At 39.9% G+C, this 23,087-nt stretch overlaps 1 protein-coding gene across 1 annotated transcript in view; it reads right to left on the minus strand.

Annotated features, from left to right (window-relative positions):
• Positions 1-23,087, minus strand: part of znf385c (zinc finger protein 385C) — a 96,134-nt gene that overhangs the window by 58,636 nt on the left and 14,411 nt on the right. The window contains exon 2 of the mRNA XM_053515065.1: positions 5,686-5,952. Within this exon, the coding sequence (XP_053371040.1) occupies positions 5,686-5,952 (267 nt within the window). The remainder of the gene's footprint in view (positions 1-5,685; positions 5,953-23,087) is intronic.

The following is a 23,087-nucleotide window of genomic DNA, read 5'->3' on the forward strand; positions in this document are numbered from 1 at the left end:
CGGCTGAACCTGTACCTCACCAACTGAAGCAAAGCGTCTAACATTTTGATCCCATCATACATCTGAGCAGCTGAGGGTTGAGAGCCTTGCTCAAGGGCCTGGCTGTGACAACATGGTGGTGGGGTTTGAACCTGAGACTTTCTGATGAGTAAGCTAATGTCTTAACCACTGGTCTACTCTTGCCCTGAATCTCTGCACTGTGTGCGTGTGGAAATGCTCTTACTATTACTATAAAACACAGCTGAGAGTTCTATTGTTGAAAACTATGAGTTCTATCGCTCATACTTAATTCCAGGTTTAATCAGTTTAATCAATCTCATGATCCTTTAAAAACTTTTCGTAACTTTTCGTTAGTGGTAAAGTGCTCGCCCTATCATCTGGAGATCGCTGGTTCGAATTCCGGATGATGCTGTAACCTCCCGCAGCCGGAGGTCTAAAGAAGCTGATTGGCCGAGCTCTCTCGGAGGTGAGGGATGAGAGGTACTTCGTGCTCCCACATTATTCACGGCTCTACGGCCAATCAGGGGCGTCTGTGAGCTCACGCACGCAGAAGGATGGTGCGTGAGCGAGCAGTTCGAAAAGTTGAGGATGGCTGGCGTCACGGTTCGGAGGAAACATGTCAAGGTCTTCGGACCTCCCGACTGAGTGGGAGTAGTAGCCTTAATGTGGGAGCCCCCTAGTGACGAGGAGGAATTAGACACGACTAAATTAGGGAGAAAATCGGGGAAAAAATCCTAAAATAATAATAATAATAAATAAATAAATAACTTTTCCGATCACATTTCTTTCTCGAAGATAATGCTCCAAAATCCTTCCAGGTTTTAAAAATGCATTAAACCAATGTCAGGGTTTTCAGCAGTTTTGGCAACTTGGCATCCTTCTTGCTAAATCTGGCAGCTTTCCAAACCCTCTTGTTTTGTTTTTTTTCGTCAAAAGCAAATAGCGACAAATCTGGCGACTTGTATTTGGTGTCTGGTGTTATTGGAGACTTTTCAGAACTTTTGGAGACTCAGACTTGCGTAACGTCGCCGCCTGGGCCGTCTTGGTTTACAGAGCGGGATGTAAAAGTTTCTTTACTGTCACTCTAAAGATAAATCGTTGTCAAGTGAGTCTCGCACGTTCTCAGTCACTCGTCCATTGTGTCTTTGTGATAAAATACAAAAATCTAATTGACAAAGAATCAACAGAAAATAGATCATTTACTGTTCAAAACACGTTTCCAGTGTCTTTTTAGCTTTCTCATGACAGTGTCCATTACAACTGCAAGCAAATTGACAATTATGCAAATTAGGTGTCGTGATGGCGTCATTTAGCGACTTCTTTTGGTGACAGCCAATCGCTACTTTCCTTACTGAGGAGTACTGAGCCAACACTGATTTTCAGCAGTCTTATTGTTGTTAAATCCAGGTTTTTGTAGTTTTTTTGTAATTTTTTTTTAATAATAATTAATAAAATCATGACATAAAAAGACGACCTCTGTTATGTGCTTTAACAGCAAGGAAGCGATTTCGAATCAAAACATTAACACACCTTACGACTTAAACCGCAGACAACAAACTACACAATACAATCAGGAAATCAAATTCGAAGGCTCTTTAAAACCGTTTAGATTTATTATTTTTTTTACGACTAAATGCTCGGCGTCTCGGACTGTACGGTGGTCCGGGGTGTAATTAGATTCGATTGGATCTGAAGATCATTACAGGAGTCTCGTGGCAAGCGTCACTATGGTTTAAGTTAGTCCTGACTTCTTCGATAATTAACATTTACACTTTGGTCCGTTTTTATAAGCGAGAAATAAATACGATTCTTTATGAGAGAGAGAGAGAAAGAGAGATCTGGTTACAAAATCTGTTACAAACAATGGAGTGTATGTCTAGCTTTCGGTATGTCTAGAAATTATTCTTTAGGGCGTCTGTGCAGTGTGTGTGTGTGTGTGTGTGTGTGTGTGTGTGTGTGTCTGCAAGGGCCTGAACTAGTCTTGAATAAGTGGTACAAAATTAGAGGCCTCACAAAGGAGAGAGACAAGGAGAAGCAAACAGCAGCGACAGTGTGTGTGTGTGTGTGTGTGTGTGTGTGTGTCCTATAGTATTAAAGCCTGCTGCACTGCTGTTTACTCGTAGGGAGCACTGCCTACTTTAATTTAACTCCAATCATGATGTCTTACAGCAGCCAAAAGGGCTAATCAATGATCTTTTGTGTCCTTGGGTAGAGGGGAGAGCGAGAGAGCGAGAGAGAGAGAAAGAGAGAGAGAGAGCGAAAGAGAGAGAGAGCGAGAGCGAAAGAGAGAGAGAGAGAGAGAGCGAGAGCGAAAGAGAGAGAGAGAAAGAGAGAGAGAGAGAGAAAGACACATCCTCTTTAACAGCCAGTCAGCAGTCTGGTTTCTGAGGGGGGCGTCTATGTCTCCATGCCAAGCGTTTCCGTGGTGAGCTTGTTCCGTTGCTATGTAATTATGGTCCATTCGTATGATAGCTTGCACCTGAAGTGGGTCTGACTGCTGTGCGAGTGCGTGTGTGTATGTGTGTGTGTGTGTTAGAATATAAAGTAACCCAGCCATTTGCAAGCATGTTTTTTTTTTCAGGCAGGAGTAGATACTGTATTCTAGATATCTATTTGTATATTGCCTGCACTTCAAATGTACTTAATAAAACTTCACAGCAAGTGAGAACAAATGTGTGTCTTTTGTATTCAGCATTACCATGACTGCTAGAACACCAGTCAAATTTCTCAGGACAAATATAGTGGAACCTCAGATTATGAGCATAATTAGTTCCGGAAGAAGGCTCAAATTCCAAAACACTCGTAAACCAAATTAAATTTTCCCATAAGAAATAATAAAAACAAAAAATCAAATTATTCGTTACACAGCCCCAAAAAATAAATACTGGAGCTAAAGAGCGGGGAATGTAGAGCTGATTAAAATCTGATGTGTAGATGAATGGATGTATGTATAGATAGTCCCAATCCCTTAAGCTCTTCTCATTTACAGGATTTTTTTTGCCTTGAACGAAAGCGTCTAACATTTTGATCCCATTAAACATCTGAGCAGTTACGGGTTGAGATGCTTGCTCAAGGGCCCGACCGTGACAACATGGTGGTGGGGGGTTTGAACCTGGGACCTTCTGATCAGTAGACCAATGACCTTAACCACTGATCTACTCTCGATTTCTATTGTTGAAACTATGAGTTCTATTGATTATACTTAATTGGGCTTCCCTCGATCCTTTAAAAACTTTTTTTCCGATTACATTTCCTCCTCGAAGATGATGGTCCAACACTATCCTTCCAGGTTTTAATAATGCGTTAAATCAACGAAAGTTTTGGCGACTTTCTCGCTAAATCTGATGACTTTTCAAACCCTCTTGCCAACGTGTTTTTTTTTTTTTTTTTTTTGTCGAAAGCGACTAGTGACAAATCTACCAAATTTTTTCTGGTGTTATTTGAAACTTTTCAGAACTTTTGGAGACTCAGGACAGGCGCTCGGTCTCACGTTAGACTTTACTGTCACTTTCAAATAAATCATTGTCAAAATTGAATCGCAGTCTCGCACTTTCTCAGTCATTTTCTCACTCGTCCACTGTGTGTGTGTCTCTCTGTGACAAAATTTATAAAATCTAATCGACATAGAATCAACAGAAAAAAGGTAATTTACGGTTCAAACACATTTCCAGGGATTACATCTCTCCATGATTTAATTCCTTTCTCCAAAAGTGGCTATTTTATTGATCCAAAAGGAAAGCCCAGAAATTCTAGAGACGTGAAGGGGAGATTTAACAATGTTGATTAAATGAGTTACTTTATTTCTGGACACCCCATGTAGTTCCAAATCAATTCAAACTGTCTTATGTTATGAATGATTATACACTATTAAAACTTAAAACCTTAAGCCCAATATTGTGTATCTACCCCTCGTGTCACCAGGGCAGCTCTGGTCCGACAGGGAACGCTTCCACAAGACGTCTGTCTGGGGTTGTGCTGTGGTGTCTGGCACCGGGATGTTGGATGCTGTCCGTGGATCGGGCTTGTTTGTCGGGGCCGTTCCATGGATGCTCGATCTGAGTGAATTTCGTGATTGGATCAACAACCTCGAACTCTTTGCCTGCTATGATGATGCATTGAGTCTTCTGGTGCCTTTTTATTATAACCAAGATGAACTTTTTTCAACAATTTGTGCTACATTGGCTTTTCTGTGGGATCAGACCGGACAGGATAGCCTTTGGTACCCACAGGCATTGAAGAGCCTTGTGTGCCCATGATCCTCTCCCCAGTTTACTGATATATAACCGATGAACCATATTTCGTCATAATGTTTAGGCTGATCAGTGTATGCATGGATGAATGGAATCACAAGGTGAATAATGAGGAGGACCCGAAGTGCAGCAAAAACCCAGAGTGCCGCATGTACTCTACACAGGGCGACCCAAACATCTTGATCGATAGACATTTATCGTTATGGAAAGGTTAATACTTTTTGGGGGGGAGGGGGGATTTCAGACCACACTTGGTTGTTTTCTTCAGACTCAATCTAAATTCAGCAGACTATCAGAATTGACCCAGAACAATCGCTAAAGGAGGAAATCATCTCTGCATTTATCATCAGTCCTCATACATTAAGAAATGATTAATGGTCTTGTATTTATTGTATACACAAGTCAGAATCCATCATTTTGAGCATTTGCTGTGATTTACGATCTTTAAATGCAACCTATTATACAAATTTCACTTTTTAAAATCATTTTCACACATTCTGATTTGTAAAATATATATATATATATATATATATATATATATATATATATTTTTTTTTTTTTATTTATTATTATCATTTTTTTATCCCTAATTTCTGTCCTTTTTCTATTTTTTTATTGGCCATATATCTTCCCTATTGTGACCTCATATAAGAAAATCCCCTCCCCAGCTTGTTGCTCAGCTCTGCCATTCTCTGGTGCGTTCTCTGTTGGCTCAATATGTAACCACTTCTGTAACTACTAAACATTCTTTAGAGCGAAAGACGCCTAGAGAATCCATTAGTACTTAGCCAGCCTAGTTATTTCCTCTGTCCACTTTTAAAAATGGCAGCATGAAAACAGCAAACCTGGACAGAGCTGAATATTAAGCTGGGGGAGGGTCTCTTGGTGTATGAGGTCACAATAGGGGGAAAAATGATTTGCTTGTTGAAGCCCCTGCCAATATAAAAATAGAAAAACAAAAAGTCAAACAGTAGGGACTGTTTTTCTCCTGTCCTCATGTTTTTCTGTGTTCAGACACACTGGAGACCCAGCTTGACTTTTAATCATGCATAATAGGTGTCCTTTAAAGTCGCTAATTGCACTGGATAGAAGCAGAAAGAATACAATCCTGATAATCTGTCCTGCTTTGTATTTGATTCTCTCATTCATGAGCAGGACAGACGGGTTTCCCAGGCGTTAATCAAGAACGAACAGGACTCCAGGAGGACAATAAGACCCGGAAGCTTTGGAACAACAACAACAACAACAACAACACAAATCAGGACTAAAATCAGAGGTGAAACATGAACCAGGGAATTAACACTTCACCTAGGAAATGCAACACAGAACTCTCAGTCTAAGGCTTAAACTCATCGTAAACAGCTTACACACACACACACACACACACACACACACACTCACGGCACAACCCCAAACGCATGTGTGTGTTTCCTACCTGTGCTTGCGCACTTCATGTGTTTCAGTCTCCTCTGGTGCGTCTTGCCGTTGTAGTGTATCTGCGCCTGTGCGGTCGAGTTCAGCTGAATGTTACACACTTCGCAGACTGTGTACGACCTGAGTTTACGTTCCGGCTTCGGACGAGCGTTCAGGGGCGGGGCTTTGTGTCTCGTAAAGCCGGCCTCCTCGGTAGGTACGCTGTCGAGTCTGGGTTCTCCGGTCAGAGCTCCGAGTCCATTAACAGCGCTGTAGAAATGCTTCATCCCTAAGGTACAAGGCACACACACACACACACACACACACACACACGAGAGAAAGAAACAGTAAGTTTAAGTCAGTTGATAAATTCACAAATACTATAGATCCAGTGCTTGTGATAACCACTTGGTGGAGCCAGAGTGTGTGTGAGTGTGTGTGTGTGTGTGTGTGTGTCCATGCTGCAGTCAATTAGAAGAGCAGTGTGAAAGCAAGCACTTGTACTTTAATGCTGTTGCAGTTAGTCTAAAGGAAAAATACAAATCTTTTATGTATTTCGATTTATTTATAATTATGCTCCCTCTCTCTCTCTCAACCAACTTACACACACACACACACACACACACACACACTCACACACACAGCCTCCTTTCACCTTGTGTCTCTGCTATGTCCCACGATTACGCCACTTCTTCAAACAAGGAAAATATGTTTAAAACCACTGCACACAATCACACATCTGTATTAGGAGACCGCTCCTGATGGCTGTGGGTGCGACCCCTGTCTCACATCGACGGCTACCAGCACAGAGGCTTTCTTTCGATTGTGCTCCAAAAAAACTAAAATTCCTGCCTATGCGAACACTATGTATCATTTATATGTATTTATAAATGTATGTATTTATTTTATGTAATATGATGGTTCGAGGCAGTCTTGCACCTCCAGGGTCCGGGTTCGATTCCCGTCTCGGGTTTGTGTGTGTGTGGAGTTTGCATGTTGGTGTGTTTCCTCCCACAGTCCAAAAACGTGCAAGTTGGGGTTACTGGTGTCCTGAAATTGCCTGTAGTGTGTGAATGATTGTGTTGTGTGTACCCAGGTTTATGGTGCATCTCCTGGGACAGACTCCAGGCAACCGTGTCCTGTACAGAATAGGGTCAGGGTTTCATTTATCTCAGATTTTTGTCTAGACAATGTGTGTTGGATTTACGAACAAGCTCTTGGAACAGAACTTGTCGTACAGTATGTACTGTACACCTTCAGACCACAAAAAACTAATCACTGCACGCTGTTCTTCTTTTGTGCGACTCACAAGTGGCGCGTCCATAATTTTTCTATATTTTATTTATTATTTTATTCCATATTTATTTCCTAGTAGTGATGCATCATTTATGAACGATTCGTTTTTTTTTGAACGAATCTTTAATGTGAATCAGAAGAACGAGTCGTCTCGAAGACTGATTCGTTCATTTTCTACATGCGCAAATCATCGCAAAACCTCCGTAGGTTATGTACAGGAAACAGACTTAAGCGATTCTTTCTCAATGACTCTTCTACTCCGAGTCGTTCGTTCTTTTGTCACGTGACTCCCATAGACGCTTTACGGTGCAATAGATTTAAAAGGATGAACGACTCGGACTAGAAGATATAAGAGTTGAGCTACTCATTCTGTTTATTATAATATGTCCTCAGCTGCATTGTAATATTTTCATTACTGGAACTAAAGACAAAATTTGTGTATGTAGACGTATTGGGGGTCTGTTTATTGAAATTTTTATTTTATTTCTGATCAAAAGAACAAAATCAACTAAATGACTCAAAAAAAGATTTGTTCATTTTAATGAACAAGATTCAAAGAACCGAGTCACTAAAAGGATTCAAACTTCCCATCACTATTTCCTATATTAATAATCTGTTTTAAGGTTGTTTAAGCATTTCACTGCATATCGTCCTGTGTATGACTGTGTACGCAACAAATAAAATTTGAATTTGATTTAAAAGTCTAAGCGCATCTTTATCACTACAGTTCCACCCACAATTCGCGTGTCCTTCTGCTGTCCTATCACAAATTCTCAAATTTCTAAGCAGTGGCATGCTGCAGCGGGACACATCCGAGTGTGTATATCTGATCAAGGGCAGAGGGAGCGCTCCTCACTTTGTACCGCGCACAGTAGGGAGAAAAATTGCACCATTGTTGTCCTGAAACCGTTTACATCGTGTGTGAGTGTGTGAGCAATCCGTCCACGCAGTGAGAGGATAATGAACTCTAGACTGGCTGAATTAAATGTGATTTTTGTTATTTTCTTAGCCTTACTCTAAACGCGCGGCCGAGAGCCGAGAGACTCTGCTGATGTTTCCGCTCTAATCTGTTTGCTGAAAGCCGCTGGAGCGACACACCAGGTTGGCGATGTTTGCTCAAGATCTGCATGTTTGTGAGCGCGCGTCTCTAGTCGCGCAGGACGGGAGGAAATTTAAACAGCTGCTAACTGTTTGATAGTTTTGCCAGTTCAGTGTGTAACAAACGCTTCTCTGTGCCCGTGTTTGTTCAGCGTCCAGCTCTGCATACTTTAAAAAAAAAAGTATCACTCAGATGGACTTACTGAAGTACAGTATGTGACATTACAGTGATCAAGCACAGCTTTCTGAAAACACCCAGCGCTATGATGCTAAGAAGCATTGGACAAAGTGGCTGCTGGGAGTGAGGGGAGATATACACTGTCCTGTCAGTCACAGCGACGCTCACCCAGGTATGAAGAACAGCGCAGATAAAAAAAAAGGAAGAAAAAAGAAAAGAAAAAAGATAAGCATTGATTAAAAAAATATTTGCTGGCAAAGAGTTAAAAAGGAAGAATTAAATATTGATAAAAGAAAGAAAGCTGTAAAAAGTAAAGGTAAAAAAAAAGAAAGAAAATTTGAAACAGATGAAAAAAGAAGGGTAAAAAATTGTATACAGAAAAGTACAGGACAATTAAAACGAAAAGTAAAAAAAAAAAAAAAAAAGAAAAATAGATAAATATATAAAAAGAAAGAAAGTAAGAAACTTTTAAGAGAAATAAATGACAGCAAAAATCTAAATCATACTAAGGGGAAAAAGAAAGAAAGAAAGAAACTTCCAAATGACTACATAAAAGTCAATTAAAATTATAATTTAAATGTAATTCATTATTTTTTATTAAATGGATTAAAAAGAAAGAAATAGGTAACTAATATATTCATAAAGTAAAGGAAACTACAGTACAAAGAATAGATGAAAGAAGGGAAAAGAAAGAAATATTGATTTAAAAAAGTCTCACTAATGACAGATTCAAAAGAAAGAAAACAAATGTGTATAAATATGAAATAATTTCTACAATAAACACACACACACACACGCACACACGCACACACACACACACACACGCACAAACACACAAATCTAGAGCTTTGAAGCAACCACTTTGCCACCATGCACAGATTTTAATAATTAGCTAAATAAACTTTGATAAAAGTATACTGTTTAAATAACACACACACACACACACTTCTCATCCTTGGTGTCTCCTGAGAAGCACAGTTTGCCTCATCAGCTCTTACACACACACACACACACACACACACACAAACACACGCACACGCACACAAAAACACACACACACACACACACACACACACACACACAAACAAACACAAACACACACACACAAACACACACACACACACACATCAGAAAAAAAAAAACAGAACGTCCCTTATTACACCATTATTCCAGGCGGGTGAGGTACTGTAGGTGTGTGTAAACAGCTGGATTCCCCACACACACTACCCATGCTGTTCACACACAATAGTGAGAGGCAAGAAAAAAAAATCACAGCCTGCTGAACAGTAACGTTATTAGATCGTTAATAAAGCCTAGAATGCCGTCCTTGTTCAGGAATGTAAGAAAGATGACAAAGGAGAAGAAAGAAAGAAAGAGAAATATTGACAAAATAAACTTAAAATAAGCTTTTGCAAGAAAAAAAGAGATAAAAACTAAATAATTATGGAGGAGAGAAATAAAGGAAGAAATATTGAATAAAGAAAGATTCACTTACAATAGATTAAAAAGATGGAAATTAAATAATATAATAATATAAATTATATAATAATAAGAAAAAAAGAGAGGTCGAAAGAAAAAGAAAGGTCCTTGTACACTGACAATAAATAAAAGACAATGATTGTGGAATAATGATTCACTTACAATAGATAGAAAAATAAGTAAAAATGTTGTACAAAGAATAGATAGAAGGAAAAAAGAGAGAAAGATAGAAATATGAAAAAGAAAAAACAATATTGATGAATAAAGGACAAAAAGAAAAAATGAAGAAAGAAATAGATGAAAGAAGATAAATTACTTAAAGGAAAGAAAGATTTATATACAACAGACTAAAGGGACAGAAATGTAAAAAGTAAGAAAGAAATATTGATGAAAGAAAAAAGAAAGCAGTTTGTGCTAATAACTGATCAAACAGAAAAACGCAAAAAAGAGAAAGAAAAAGACGTAAAAAGAAAAACTCACTAAAAAGAATTGAAAAAAAAGGATGACAGAAATGAAGAAAAAAATTAAATTGATAAAAGTAAGAAGGACATGCTATAAAAGAAAGAAAGAAAGAAAGAAAGATGAATTATACCATGCATGATGTACAGTATGTGTGTGCAGCCTGGACGCTGCGGTGTTTAATAAATTGACACTAATGCGCGAGACTTTAACCTGATTTACATCAAACCTCTATGTTTGAGATTTACATTTTCGTCATTTGCATTTAGAGTTCTGATCAGAGTCAGCACGACATCACGACACACACACACACACACACACACACAGACCTCTACAGTGATACTCTGGACATGAAGAGCATCTCTACACAAAGCATTAAAACAAATGAGCTACTGGCCGGGATTATTAACTCCCAACATTACTGAGAGGAAAAAAAAAAAAAAAGGAAGCATGTCCCTGGGAAGCGCTAGACACACACCAAACCCAATTTTCATGTCTGGATCGGCTATTATTTCACGCTCTAATATTAGCACTGTATTAAGAAGGGGAAACAGACCTTTCGTTAGTTCCTGCTACATAATGAGAATTTTGCGGGAGATGAAGTATTTCACAGAATCAGCTTTTCTGGTTAAACTGATTCCAACTTCAAACAGAGCTGAGCGATGGAAAGGTCACGGCAGCTGTGGAGACGTTCCCAGAGTCACGCGACACGTTTGGGATTCCTGAGTTATCCCTCTTTAGGGTGAGAGAGAGCAAGAGAGAGACAGAGGGAGAAAGAAAGAGAAAGAGAGAGAAAGAGAGAGAGAGAGAGAAAGATAGCAATTCCATTAAGTAAAGGGATTTGAGAGGATTTGGGTGCGGTGCCTTTCCTGTGAACTAGAGCATGTGCTTCACTGCTATGGGTTTTACACACCCTCACACTGGTTATTAGTGTGTTAGAGAATCAGTAATGAAATTACAGTAAATCATCTGGGTACGGTACACATTTTTACTTATTTGAAGAGGCAGAATAAATTCAATAAGCTGATTGGACCATACTTCTGAACAACACGGCAATATGATGAGCCTGGATGCAAGCACACATGACCAGGACGTCCAGTTCCTATGATTATTGTGAACATTGTGTATTATCCCCGGGTACGGATCAACAAACCTCGGCCTCTTGACAAGGTGGTCTCGAGCAAGTACTGATCATAGATCTAATCCTCGGAACCGCACGACCCAACCTGATAACACTGGGACTCAGGTGAGAGGATAGTCTCCAAAAAAAAAACAATAATAGTAGACATGGTGAGAAAGTCGACTCCATCGTATAGGCTTGGGATCCTGCCATTGGTGTGTTTTTCTAAAATGGAGAGACAACGCTCACAAATGTGGCCTAGGTACAGAGTGTGGGCTCGGGCAAAACTGGAAACGTAATCAATCAATGGAAACAAGTAAACCGTAGGTCATCACTTCCCTGGAATTGGACTGGCAAAATTGTGCATCGCTGAAGGGAAATAAATAAATAAATAAATAAATGGAGCTTGCATGAGAACTGGCATTAATTTCGTGCACTATTCCCATACATCAAGGATGACATATTATTAATATTACATCACAATAATTTATCATTAATCTGCATCTATATTTAATCAATAATAAATCACTAGTTACCAGTGTTGTGGAACGTTACTTTTTAAAGTAGCTAATTACATTACAAAATTACTGTCTTTAAAACTAATCAGTTACATTAAGCATTACTTTCTGATAAAAGTAACCAGTTCGAGTACTTTTCCATTGCAGAAAATGAAAACTCCTTTGTGATTCCTCATGCATGTTGATTTTAGTCAAGACCTTTATAATTATTCTACCATCATTACTCAGCGAAGTTTCGCCCATAATCTGTTAACTACTAATACCCCTATCTCACCTATGCGGTTTCGCGCGGTTCATCATAATTCACCGCGAGTTTTGGCGCTGTGATTACGTTTCAGCGCGTTGGTCCTCGCATAGTCAAGCCGCATGGGTGAGATGGGGTATAACAGGGGCGGGTTATCGGGGGCGGGGCTTGTAGGACGACTTTCACACACATGCAATAACGGATTGGGAATCACTGCTGTCTGGCTCACGGATTACATAAATTGTCTGAATAACGGATTACATTTTTGAAAAAATAACTAAATAACTGAGTACTTAAATGGCCGACCTGATGCGTTAGATTACTCGTTACATCAAAAAAGTAATCCAAGTACTTTAACCCTTTACTTTGTAATGATTTACCCCAACACTGTTAGTTACCTAGGCTAGACACGTAAAAATAATCTACATTATATTAATAATTTAAGGAATCGTTTGTAATAATATCACTTTTTGTTTCAATATATGCTCAATTTGTTCTATTACAAGTGTGAAACTATGTCAATATCAGCAATGGTTATCCACAGTGTTTATGTTACCAGGGTAACATAAGGAGAAAGTGACTCTGTTGGTGATGTCACCTGGAGGAATTTTGTCCAGGGACATTCCCTAAACAGGGAGCAGGAGTTACTGTTTCGTATGTACGCTGTGTAATAGAACGCAGCCTCAGTGGGTTTAAGTGTACTCGAGTAAGGAATAGCACTGAAACAGACAGGTTAAGGGGCCTTGCTCAAGGGCCAACAGCGGGCAACCTGGTGGAGATGTGGCTCAAACCGCTCGGAGCGTTAACACACTGAGCCACCAGGAAAAACCTGCAATGTGTCACATTCGTCTACTGTACAATAGACGCCCCAGGTAAGGTTTCCATACAGATCCGGGTTTCACAGTGTTCCACTGCATCACCAGTCCACTGGCATTTGTATCTGGGGTTTCAGATCTTGCCCTGACTTTATAAATACATTTCCCCTTAACTGTTATTTTTTTATTTTTTATACACTTTCTTGGCTTTATAGGCATTAATTAGCTTTTTTTCAGATCCCCACTCCTCTTAAGATCCCCACTCAGTTGTTTGAGAAGTGTTTAAGAGAGCGAATTTATCATGCTCCAGAACCGTCATTACCAGACAATTAAAAAATTAAAAATTTTTGACCTGCACAAAGACAGCTAAAAGCCAATTAAGTCCGGAGTTAATTAAGTTTGGAGGCTTTACGGCTAGAAGTCTGGGCAAACTTTCACATTAAACTGTTCTTGCTGCAGAAGTTGTGTTCTTGAAGTCTATATGCATTTTATTGTATTAAAGCATATACTTAATCACGAAACGGGACGACTTTCAATCTACGTCCTCCTGGCCCAGTACAGAGGGGTTTGACCCTGGGGGACAGTTGAAAAATGTATGTATACAGTACAGCTGTCTCTGTGATGTGTTCTCAGTGTCTTATTCTCTCGAAAAGGACAATCCAAGCTGTCTCTGTGATCTGGGATTTCATGTTACTGTGTGATGTACATAAAGGAAAAACGAGGTTAAACTAATGCCAGGAGCTTAGAGTGTACACGTTTTTCATCACATTTGTCCTTTCTTCAGGCTTAATCCCTCCAGATTACACTGCCACTCATAACTGTACTACACCTGCCAGATCTCTCTTACACACACACACACACACATATATATATATATATATATATATATATATATATATATATATATATCAAGGTAGAATCTTTTTCTCATTACACCAGAGTCATGATCAAAATGCTTAGTGTTTGAAACGCTGGCCTCCCAGGAACTCCTTGATCAGTCCAAACACGTGGAAATGCCTTAGAATGACTCAACCATGTGGAATGCAAAATAGAGCTTCAGAATTTTTTTGAATTTAAGCACCTCTGGACCAATCAGACCATAAGCTGCGGAACGAATGAGAATGCTGGTGAAAAACGAGTCCTAAATCCCTAAACATACTTTATATTTACCATAAAGCTAATCAACTGTGTGACACTTTCATACTAATGTACCAATTTGAAAGCTGTCTCGTTCTAAATCCTCAAATCACCCCTACAAGTTCTCCAGATCGCGCGTACAAATGCTGTTACCAGCCAGTAATGATTCATTGTGAAGACGAAACGCGTTCATAAAAGAACACTTGTGATTAAATGCGACCCATAAACACAGGCACACACGCCCTCTTAAAATACAGAGGGTTAAGTGTGTGCATCACATAGTTTTCTCCACCCCATAAATTGACCCTGCTGTGTCAACACCGTCTTAAATAAGCTCTGTGTGTGTGTGTGTGTGAGTGAGAGAGTGTGTGTTAGTGCAATATCATTAGAGAGAGTTACACAGTAAAACTCCTGCCGTATTTTGCATTCGACTTTCCATCTGCCAGACCGAGTCAGCTTTACTAAACACAGAAGATCCTGTTAAACCTCTTTCTTTCCATCCTTTATTCCTTCTCTCGCTCTAACTCCAACAGCAGGTTTGTTCAATCTGAATGGAAAAAAAAAATGGACCAGAGCAGATACTGACAAGAGCTTGCGCAAACACAGACACACAGTACGGCAGTTAAAACTTTGCAGTCACCTGTCAGTTTCTTCTTGAAGCTTCTTGAAACGCTACTCACAACTTGGACGGGCTTAATGGGAACTTTTTTACATCCCGTACCAGTCAAGCTACCCTCACATGAGCTCACTGGTGAATCCAGTACAGACACAAATCCAGCTCAATGCTTCTTCTTTAAATAGTTCTGACACGCTTTGGAGCTGTTGGTGCTTTGGGTTCCAATCAAGTGCCATGAACTGAGTACGAAATGCCATTACAGCATGGAGAGATCGCCGTCCTTCTTCAAGATGTCCCTTTTATCATGGACTGGATGAAATACCCGTCGTTGACAGTTAATGAGTTTATAGAAATAGTTAAAAGGTTCAAACTGAAAATCAGCTTTAATGTAATCAGTGATATTATTGTTTGAGGTTGAAACCCTGGATATTTTCCTGTACACCAGAACTCTCTCCCTAACTTATTAATACAAAGAAATACAATTTTAAGTTGAGTTGAAAGGTTGAGACTCACTTACCTTACCCGAGTTCTTACCAATGCACAGACAAGAACCTTTCTTTTATTTTTAAAGGTGAAAATTTTTTGTTGTAATACTGTACATATTTTTATAGTGATTATGTAGGGGGGCAGTTTGTGCCGGGGGGGATTTTAGCGCATAACACTGGGCTCTCAGTTTGCGCAAGGACCGGTGTTTTATATCACAGTGATACTTCACAATACAGCTTTTTACTGCATTAGCACCATCCTTTCGAGAACATATAACTTCCCGCAGGAAGAATAAACATACATTGATCAGCCCTTTCATCTTTGAAGGTTCAGTTTTTATAGACTACTTTGCTTTTTTTACATGGAGTAAGCCCTGCTGTGTCACACTTTTATTTCTGGCGGCTTCGCATTGTTGCATTGTGCATTACTGTTGTTTCTGTGCCTTTTGCATACTCTTATACTCATACCCGTTGACTGGTTCTGTTGAGTGACACATACAGTATAGCCACGCCCACATTAAGGGGAAAAGCGTTAAATGAATTTTTTTTTAAAAGAGCTAGATGCTGTGACATAATCCTGCTCATAATTTAACTTCTATTCAAAATTTTGATTTAATGTATGCCGGTTTAACTTCAGACAAAAACCTAAGTACTGTCAAAGTTTTATTAAATTTTGTCCAGCCAGTTTTGCATGATGCTGTGACAAAATCTGGCTGGACGGAAAGACAGAATTTTTTTTTCTGAGACTGGTCCTCCAATGTATGAAGCATAAAGATTGATCATTGAAAGAGCGAGTTCTGACCAATGTACAGACAAAACCATTTTTTATTTATTTAAACAGCACCACCAACGCTCTCCATTAGAAACCTTTCTAAACCATGCTTTAAAAAATGAAGTCTCCTCGACTCCTCCAGCATTTTTTCGTCTTTTCCCTGCAGGAACCCGAAAACTGTTAATTATATAACCCTAAAAAAAATGATTTTATAATTAGTTTGCCATGTTGTCCACACAAAACACAACATAGGACAAACCCTGTTTTAGCAAGCCGGACTGACTTTGAGTAAATGACTTAGGGACAATGTTGCAGATACAACCTCAAAACAATAGAATATAAACATATATTTATAGCATTTATTCCGCCCAACATTTCTTTGCAGAATGATCAGCCTGCATAACGTCCGTTTTCATAAAACGGATGTGGAACGTTAAGCAGCGTAGACCCGTACATGTTGTATAACCTCATACTACCAGTATTTCTTTCTTCTGGTTTTTATGTTTTGGTAAATTACAGCTGTGTATTATTTTCTGACTTTTATGAGTTACACTAATCAGTCATAACATTAAAACCCAAATCATTAAGCATAATATTGTGTAGGTTCCTATTGTGCCACCAAAAGAGCTCTGACCCCTGGAGGCTTGACTCCATAAGGTCTCTGCGAGGTCCTTAAGGTCTCTGCGGGTGTGCTGTGGTGTCTGGCACCAGGACATTAGTTTTAGGACTGAAATTGCCACAAACAGGTTTGTACCCACATCTCCCCACAGTTAATATCACAATTGTTCTTCTGTATGTGTTCCAAACACATCCAACACAGATTTGTCTGTAGATATCACTTTTCATCCCCCAGTCTTCCTCTGCCTGATGTCTGCATTCATCATGCTCATCATTCATCATGTCTGTGTTTCCTTCTGGCTCTCCCTTTTAGTTATACTGTCATAGTGCTGCTGGACTCCCTGCATGCACTCTGCAATAAATATATGCTGACCTTCTCCATTATGTGACTATGAGTAAAAACCCAACTACTTTCTCTGTCTCTCACTCTCTTTTCCTATTAAGCTACACATGGTACTTCTGGGTTCCCACTGATCCAGACCCCTTCTGCTCTCTGGACCTGTTTGACGCATCCTGGTGCCCCACTTCTGGTTATAGTTCTTGTCTCCTCTGACTGCTGCTGTTCCACTCAATGAGCAGCTTAAAAGTTTAGAAACAGAATTGCCCCAAATTGTTTAGGACTCAGGCGTCCTTCAGCAAAAAATGGGCTTTCTATCAACTCTCAGGTATATGGACCTTTCAGCCTTTTAACACGCAGATGTTCAAACCTCAATGGTTCAACTAAGTAGCCATGGAGGCCAATTGTATTTGTTCAAAATGTATTTATTCCCATTTTCACAACCTTGGCAGGACGTATTCATACACCACGTGCAATTTGGGAATGCTAATTAGCCCAATCTGCATGTTTTTGGACTGTGGGAGGAAACCAGAGTACCCAGAGGAAACCCATCAAGCATGGGGAGAACATACAAACTCCATGCACACAGACCACTAGGCGGGAATCGAACCCTGAACCCGGAGGTGCAAGAAAACAGTGCTAACCACTATATCACCGCAACGCCAAATTTACATCCATACTTTTTTAACTCTATAAAGTTGATTTGCAACAATAACCACAGTTTAAAGTGCAGTACACGTAAAATCTAACTGAACTGAATTAAGCCACCATCATAGAGCCACCTCTTGATTCTTGATGTTGAGACAGGTGTTGACATGAGATGAAGCAGCCAGCCGAGGATGTGTGAGACACGCTTCTCAACCTAGAGATTCTGATACTGACTCTGATACAACTGGTGCAATTGTGACCTCCTGCTTTTCTTTCCATCCTGGTTGGTGCTGTTCTTAAAGAGATTAATGAACACTTGACATGTGAAATCTTCAGTTTACTGGCAATTTGCCGCACACGATATCCTTGGAGCAGGAACAGTCTGATGAGTTTCAGAAACGATCCCTCTTCGTCTATCTTCGAATACGCAAATGCTCACAAACAAACCTTTTCAACATGTTTTTTGTAAAAATTAATTATGCTTTAAACATGACACCTATTAAAAATCTTCAGTCTAAAGCTTTAATAGTAATTTATACCATTTTTAAAGTGTGTTTTTCTTTCAAATCCCAGGGAATCTCGACGTGACCTCGACCTTTTAACCGGAGCGCATACAGAACGCCGTGTATATCGATATAACCTTTAGAAATAAATTTGTTCAGTGGCATTTACACTATGACATACCGCAGCTGCACAAAATCTCCAAACTGAGGTTTCCCTCTTTATTACCGAGTGTGTGCGTAGGTCAAGATCAAACTCGGAGATGTTTATTCAACCATGAGAGCGATCATCGTCCCATTACTCAGGAACAGAACGCTGATCTTCACTAAAATCCTTGTAGATGTCATGACGCAACTAGGCGGGGGATCCAGTACGTTTGTGCCCGTTGCTGTCGCAGACTCGGCGTCGCCGGTGAGCGACCGAGAAACCTTCGACACAAGCAAAAACAGCACCTTGACCTGGTCACGAACAGACGATGAGCTGTCAGCCGACCTCCAGAGAGTGGAATGTGAACGTAGCTTCACAGTGTGACACAAACACACCTACACCAGGAGAGCGCGCGGAGGCAGTGAAGGGAAAAGCGCCGGACAGGTTAGTGTCGAAAGGATTTTCTTCTTGTGTCCGCCAAGGACATTCATGATGGCGGTGTATTGCATTGTACTGTTTAATAATTCTGCAGCTCACTCTCCTTTATCCACGTAATACATATTTATCCTACGCACCCTTTTTATCCTAGCTTATTTTTTTATCTCTTAGAAGAGCAGATATAATTATATACACTAGTGATGAAACTCCAACTGTGTTAAGGAGGTTGATATAAAAGCATAAAAGGTTGTGAGAGAGTAGGTTGAAGAACAGAAGATCTGGGTATAAATATGTTTTATTCAAATACTGATGTGAAGCAGTGTGAAAATACATATACAATATAGAAATCAGAATATGAACCTGTGCAATTATTTAACTGTAAAAGGCTGCAATTTATTACAGGTGATGCATCTGGAATTTATGTAGAGTTTGTCAATAAGTTAAGTATTTGTTTATTTTTTAAATATATATATTTTTAATACTCTTAATGAGATTTGTCTAGTTACTCACTCACTCATCGTTCAAACCGCTTTATCCTGTATTCAGGGTTGTGGGGACCTGGAGCCCATTACAGGAGACTTAGGGTATGAGACGGGGTACACCCTGGATAGGGTGCCAATCCATCACAGGGGACTCACACACACTCTCACTCACTCACACTCATTCATACACTACAGGCAATCTGGGAACATCAATTAGCCTAGTCTGCAGGTCTTTGGACAGTGGTAGGAAACCGGAGTACCCGGAGGAAACCCACCAAGCATGGGGAGAACATGCAAACTCCATGCACACAGAGATGGGAATCGACCCTGGCAGGGAATCGAACCCGGACCCTGGAGGTGCAAGGCGACACTATACCAAGCTTTTAAATATATGTAGATATAGATATATAGGTAGATAACTATACACTCACTTCGCTGTTACTGGGTAGTGCTTCACACCTTGCTTTTAAAAAAGTTTCTTCACTTCTTCCACAAAAAGTTGGAAACATTCATTTAAGATTTTTTTGCTCCATGATGATGTTATTGCATCATTTCACGGTGCAAATCTTCCTTGTACCATATCCCAAATGTGTTCTATTGAATCCAGATCCAGTGAATAGGAACACAGGGATAGGAACTGGTTGGGATTTGGGGAGTTGGTGGCCTTGGGCTCGATGTGCATCAAGCTGTGCTGTTGCGGTGACTTTCTATCGTGGTCACCCTTAAATATTTTAGCGATTAGCATTTTAGCATTGGCTTTTCTGTTTTCTGGAACAGACTGGTTGGCCCTTGATCCCTGTGGGCATCAATGAGCCTAGGGTGCCCATGATCCTGTCACCGGTGTATAGTTGATCAGGTGATCATAGCTGTCCAGTTCACCTGTTAATGGTCTGGTTGGTCAGTGTACACACCCTACAGGGTTGCCTACACACCTGCAGCGCTTGGCGGCTTAATTATCTGAGAATGCTTTTGGAAAGACTGGGGCTAGTCTAAGCTTAACAGTAACTACGGAAATGTCAAAAGCATCCTACAGAAATATCACTCGATCCCGTAGACATCCAATCAGCAAAGTTTGCTTAAACAGTAGTCAAAGGTGTTCAACCAGTTGAGTGATGTCATCACAGACAATGCCTACAAATCATACCCTCACTCACTACTGAAAAGAACACCGCGTACACCTTACACACAGCGTCTTCTTTTATAACTTAAACCACTCATCTCTATTGCACGCACACCGTAGCCACCCCACATTCGTCTACAAACCTACGTTCTGATAAAAAAAAAAACCTTTAAGAAGGATCTCTACATCTGAAAGCCTCTATAACCTCATATACTTGTTCACTGCCACAACAAAAAATGGCTCGCAGAACAAAAAAGGAACAGTTCATGTCTGAATCATTCCTGCTGTGTTGCTTTAGCCTGTGGTGTTTCAGTAACGAGCAAATTACAGCATCTCAGTGGACATCCAAAGAGAGCCATTTCTCATGTGGTCTGAAAGCCGCGTTTTTATACTGACAGAGATGGATTCAGTGTTATAAAGCTGTAGTGGATCTGATATGATAGCAGAATGGCCAGTTTGCACTTTAAGGCTATGTGTATGGTTCGAATGAGCCAGGATTTGTAGCTTTTTTAATAATTTTTTTTGCCAGATTCCAAGCTTCGTGTATCACATGTTGGCAGATTAAAACATCTCAATGTATACTCGAGTAACCTGTCTTTACAAAAACCACATTTTTAAGATTAGGGATGCAAACCGATAAAAATAACTCTAAATAGGTTGGTAATATTCTAATACTGTGTGTATATGGATTCACACTGTGTGTATATGGATTCGAATAAGTTTATCGTGTGTGATTTGCTCGAGTAGTCTCATCATCATCAATACCGCTTTATCCTGTATTCAGGGTCGCAGGGAGCCTGGAACCTATCCCAGAAGACCTAGGGCACGAGGCGGGGTACACCCTGAACATTGCAGAGCACACACACTCTCACACACTGCAGGCAGTTTGGGAACGCCACTTAGCCTAATCTGCATGTCTTTGCACTGTGGGAAGAAACCTGAAGTACCCAGAGGAAACCCACCAAGCACAGGGAGAACCCGAACCCTACAAGGAGGTACAAGGTGACAGTGTCAACCACTAAGCCACCAGTAATCTGACTTTTAAAAAACGTGCCGCATTTCGTCAACTTTTCTAAACATTTATTTTTCCAAAATTCACGAAAGGAAAGCCCTGATTGTTTAAAGATGCTACCCACGGAGACCATTTACTTTCAACATTTTATTTTCAACCAGCACCAAACTGTGTCTCCTAAGGTCTCCAAAAAATTCATTAGATTTAAAAATAACTTCCATTTGTTTTGGGCTGCATTTAGTGCTAAAAATACAGCCACTCACCAAATTACACTCACCAGCCTCTTCATTATGTACACCATGCTATGACTTGCTTTAGAACTGTCTAAATTCTTCATGGCATTGATTCAACAATAAACATTCCTTAGAGATTTTGGTCCTTATTGACATTAAAGCATCACACGATTGCTGTATATTTGTCGGCTGCACATCCATGATCCATGTGAAATCTCCCATTCCACCACATTTCAAAGGAGTTCTATTGGATTCTGGAGATCTGGTGACTATGAAGGCCATTTAAGTACAGTGACCTCGTTGTCAAGTTCAAGAAAAAGTTTGAGATGATGCGTTATTCTGTGGTCATGAAAAGATGGACATGATCAGCAGCAGTACTCAGGTAGGGTGTGGCATTTAAACGATTCCCAGTTGGTACTATGGGGACTGAAGTATACCTCAAAAATCTCCCCCGCACCATTACACCACCTAGAGTTAACCCTAACCCTAACCCAGCCTGAACCGTTAATACAAAGCAGTATGGATCCATGAATTTATGTTCTCTGACCTCTGGCACCAACAAGGTATTTTGACCTAGAAAACTGACACTCTCTGGATATTTTCTCTTTTTCAGAACAAGGTGTTTTGAAAATTCCCGAACCAGTCCGTCTGGCACCAACAGCCACGCCACGTAATAAAGTCACTTAAATCATCTTTCTTCCCTATTTAGATGCTCAGCTTGAACTTCAGCAGATCGTCTTGACCGTGTCTACATGCCTAAATGCACTGACTTGCTGCCATGTGATTGGCTGACTTAATATTTACATGAAGAAGCAGTTGAACAAGTGTACCTAATAAAGCAGCTGGTAGAACGCAGTGTAAAGGACGGCATTTTATCGAAGTCCATCAGATCCAATATAATCAGACGGCAACTGATGTTCCTAACTATTCACAGTAGACTGAAAAAGGCTCATAAAACCTGGATGATACCAGTTATGAACTTGAGAGAACACACCTACTTCCAGTTCAATTTTGAATACAGATATAGATAGTGGCACTGCATTACATTACTAATATTAATATAAAATACAGTGTGGTGATCATTTATTCAGCATGATAATGCTCCAACCATTAGACACAATCACATGCTTAAGCAATTATAGATTCAGATTAACCTCTGTCTTGCGAAGGCTTGTTGTGTTGCCTAATTATGTACTGTAATGCTTATTATGTTCGCCATCATAATTGCTTTTAAGTCATGCATGACATATAAATGAAGCCAAGAATGTGTGCCAAGGACAAAGGCAGACAGCAGGAGACAATTAGAGGGCCATTAAATGGGACATGCTAAAGCTATTTAAGGAGGAAGAGGAGACTGAAAACGTGAGAGAAGAAGTGATCAGAAAGGAGATGAGGAGGTCAAGTGGGAGCGAGAGCTTTGAAAGTGAGATCGAGAGTGAGAGATCATAAAAGAGAATAGTTTTAAGTTGTAGTAGTAGGATGGATGATCTAGTAAATGCTGTACAGTACGTCATCTTAAGTCATTTCCCTAGAGCTAAAAGTGCAAAAAACATACACTGGAGGTAACTGAGTACATTGTCACTTTACTGAAGTACATATTACTTTACTGAAGTACATATTTCACCTATTTGTAACTTCACTTAAGTAGTTTCATTAGAAGATACTTGTTAC

The sequence above is a fragment of the Clarias gariepinus genome, chromosome 16 (genome assembly GCF_024256425.1).
Source record: "Clarias gariepinus isolate MV-2021 ecotype Netherlands chromosome 16, CGAR_prim_01v2, whole genome shotgun sequence".
Lineage (NCBI taxonomy): Eukaryota > Metazoa > Chordata > Actinopteri > Siluriformes > Clariidae > Clarias > Clarias gariepinus.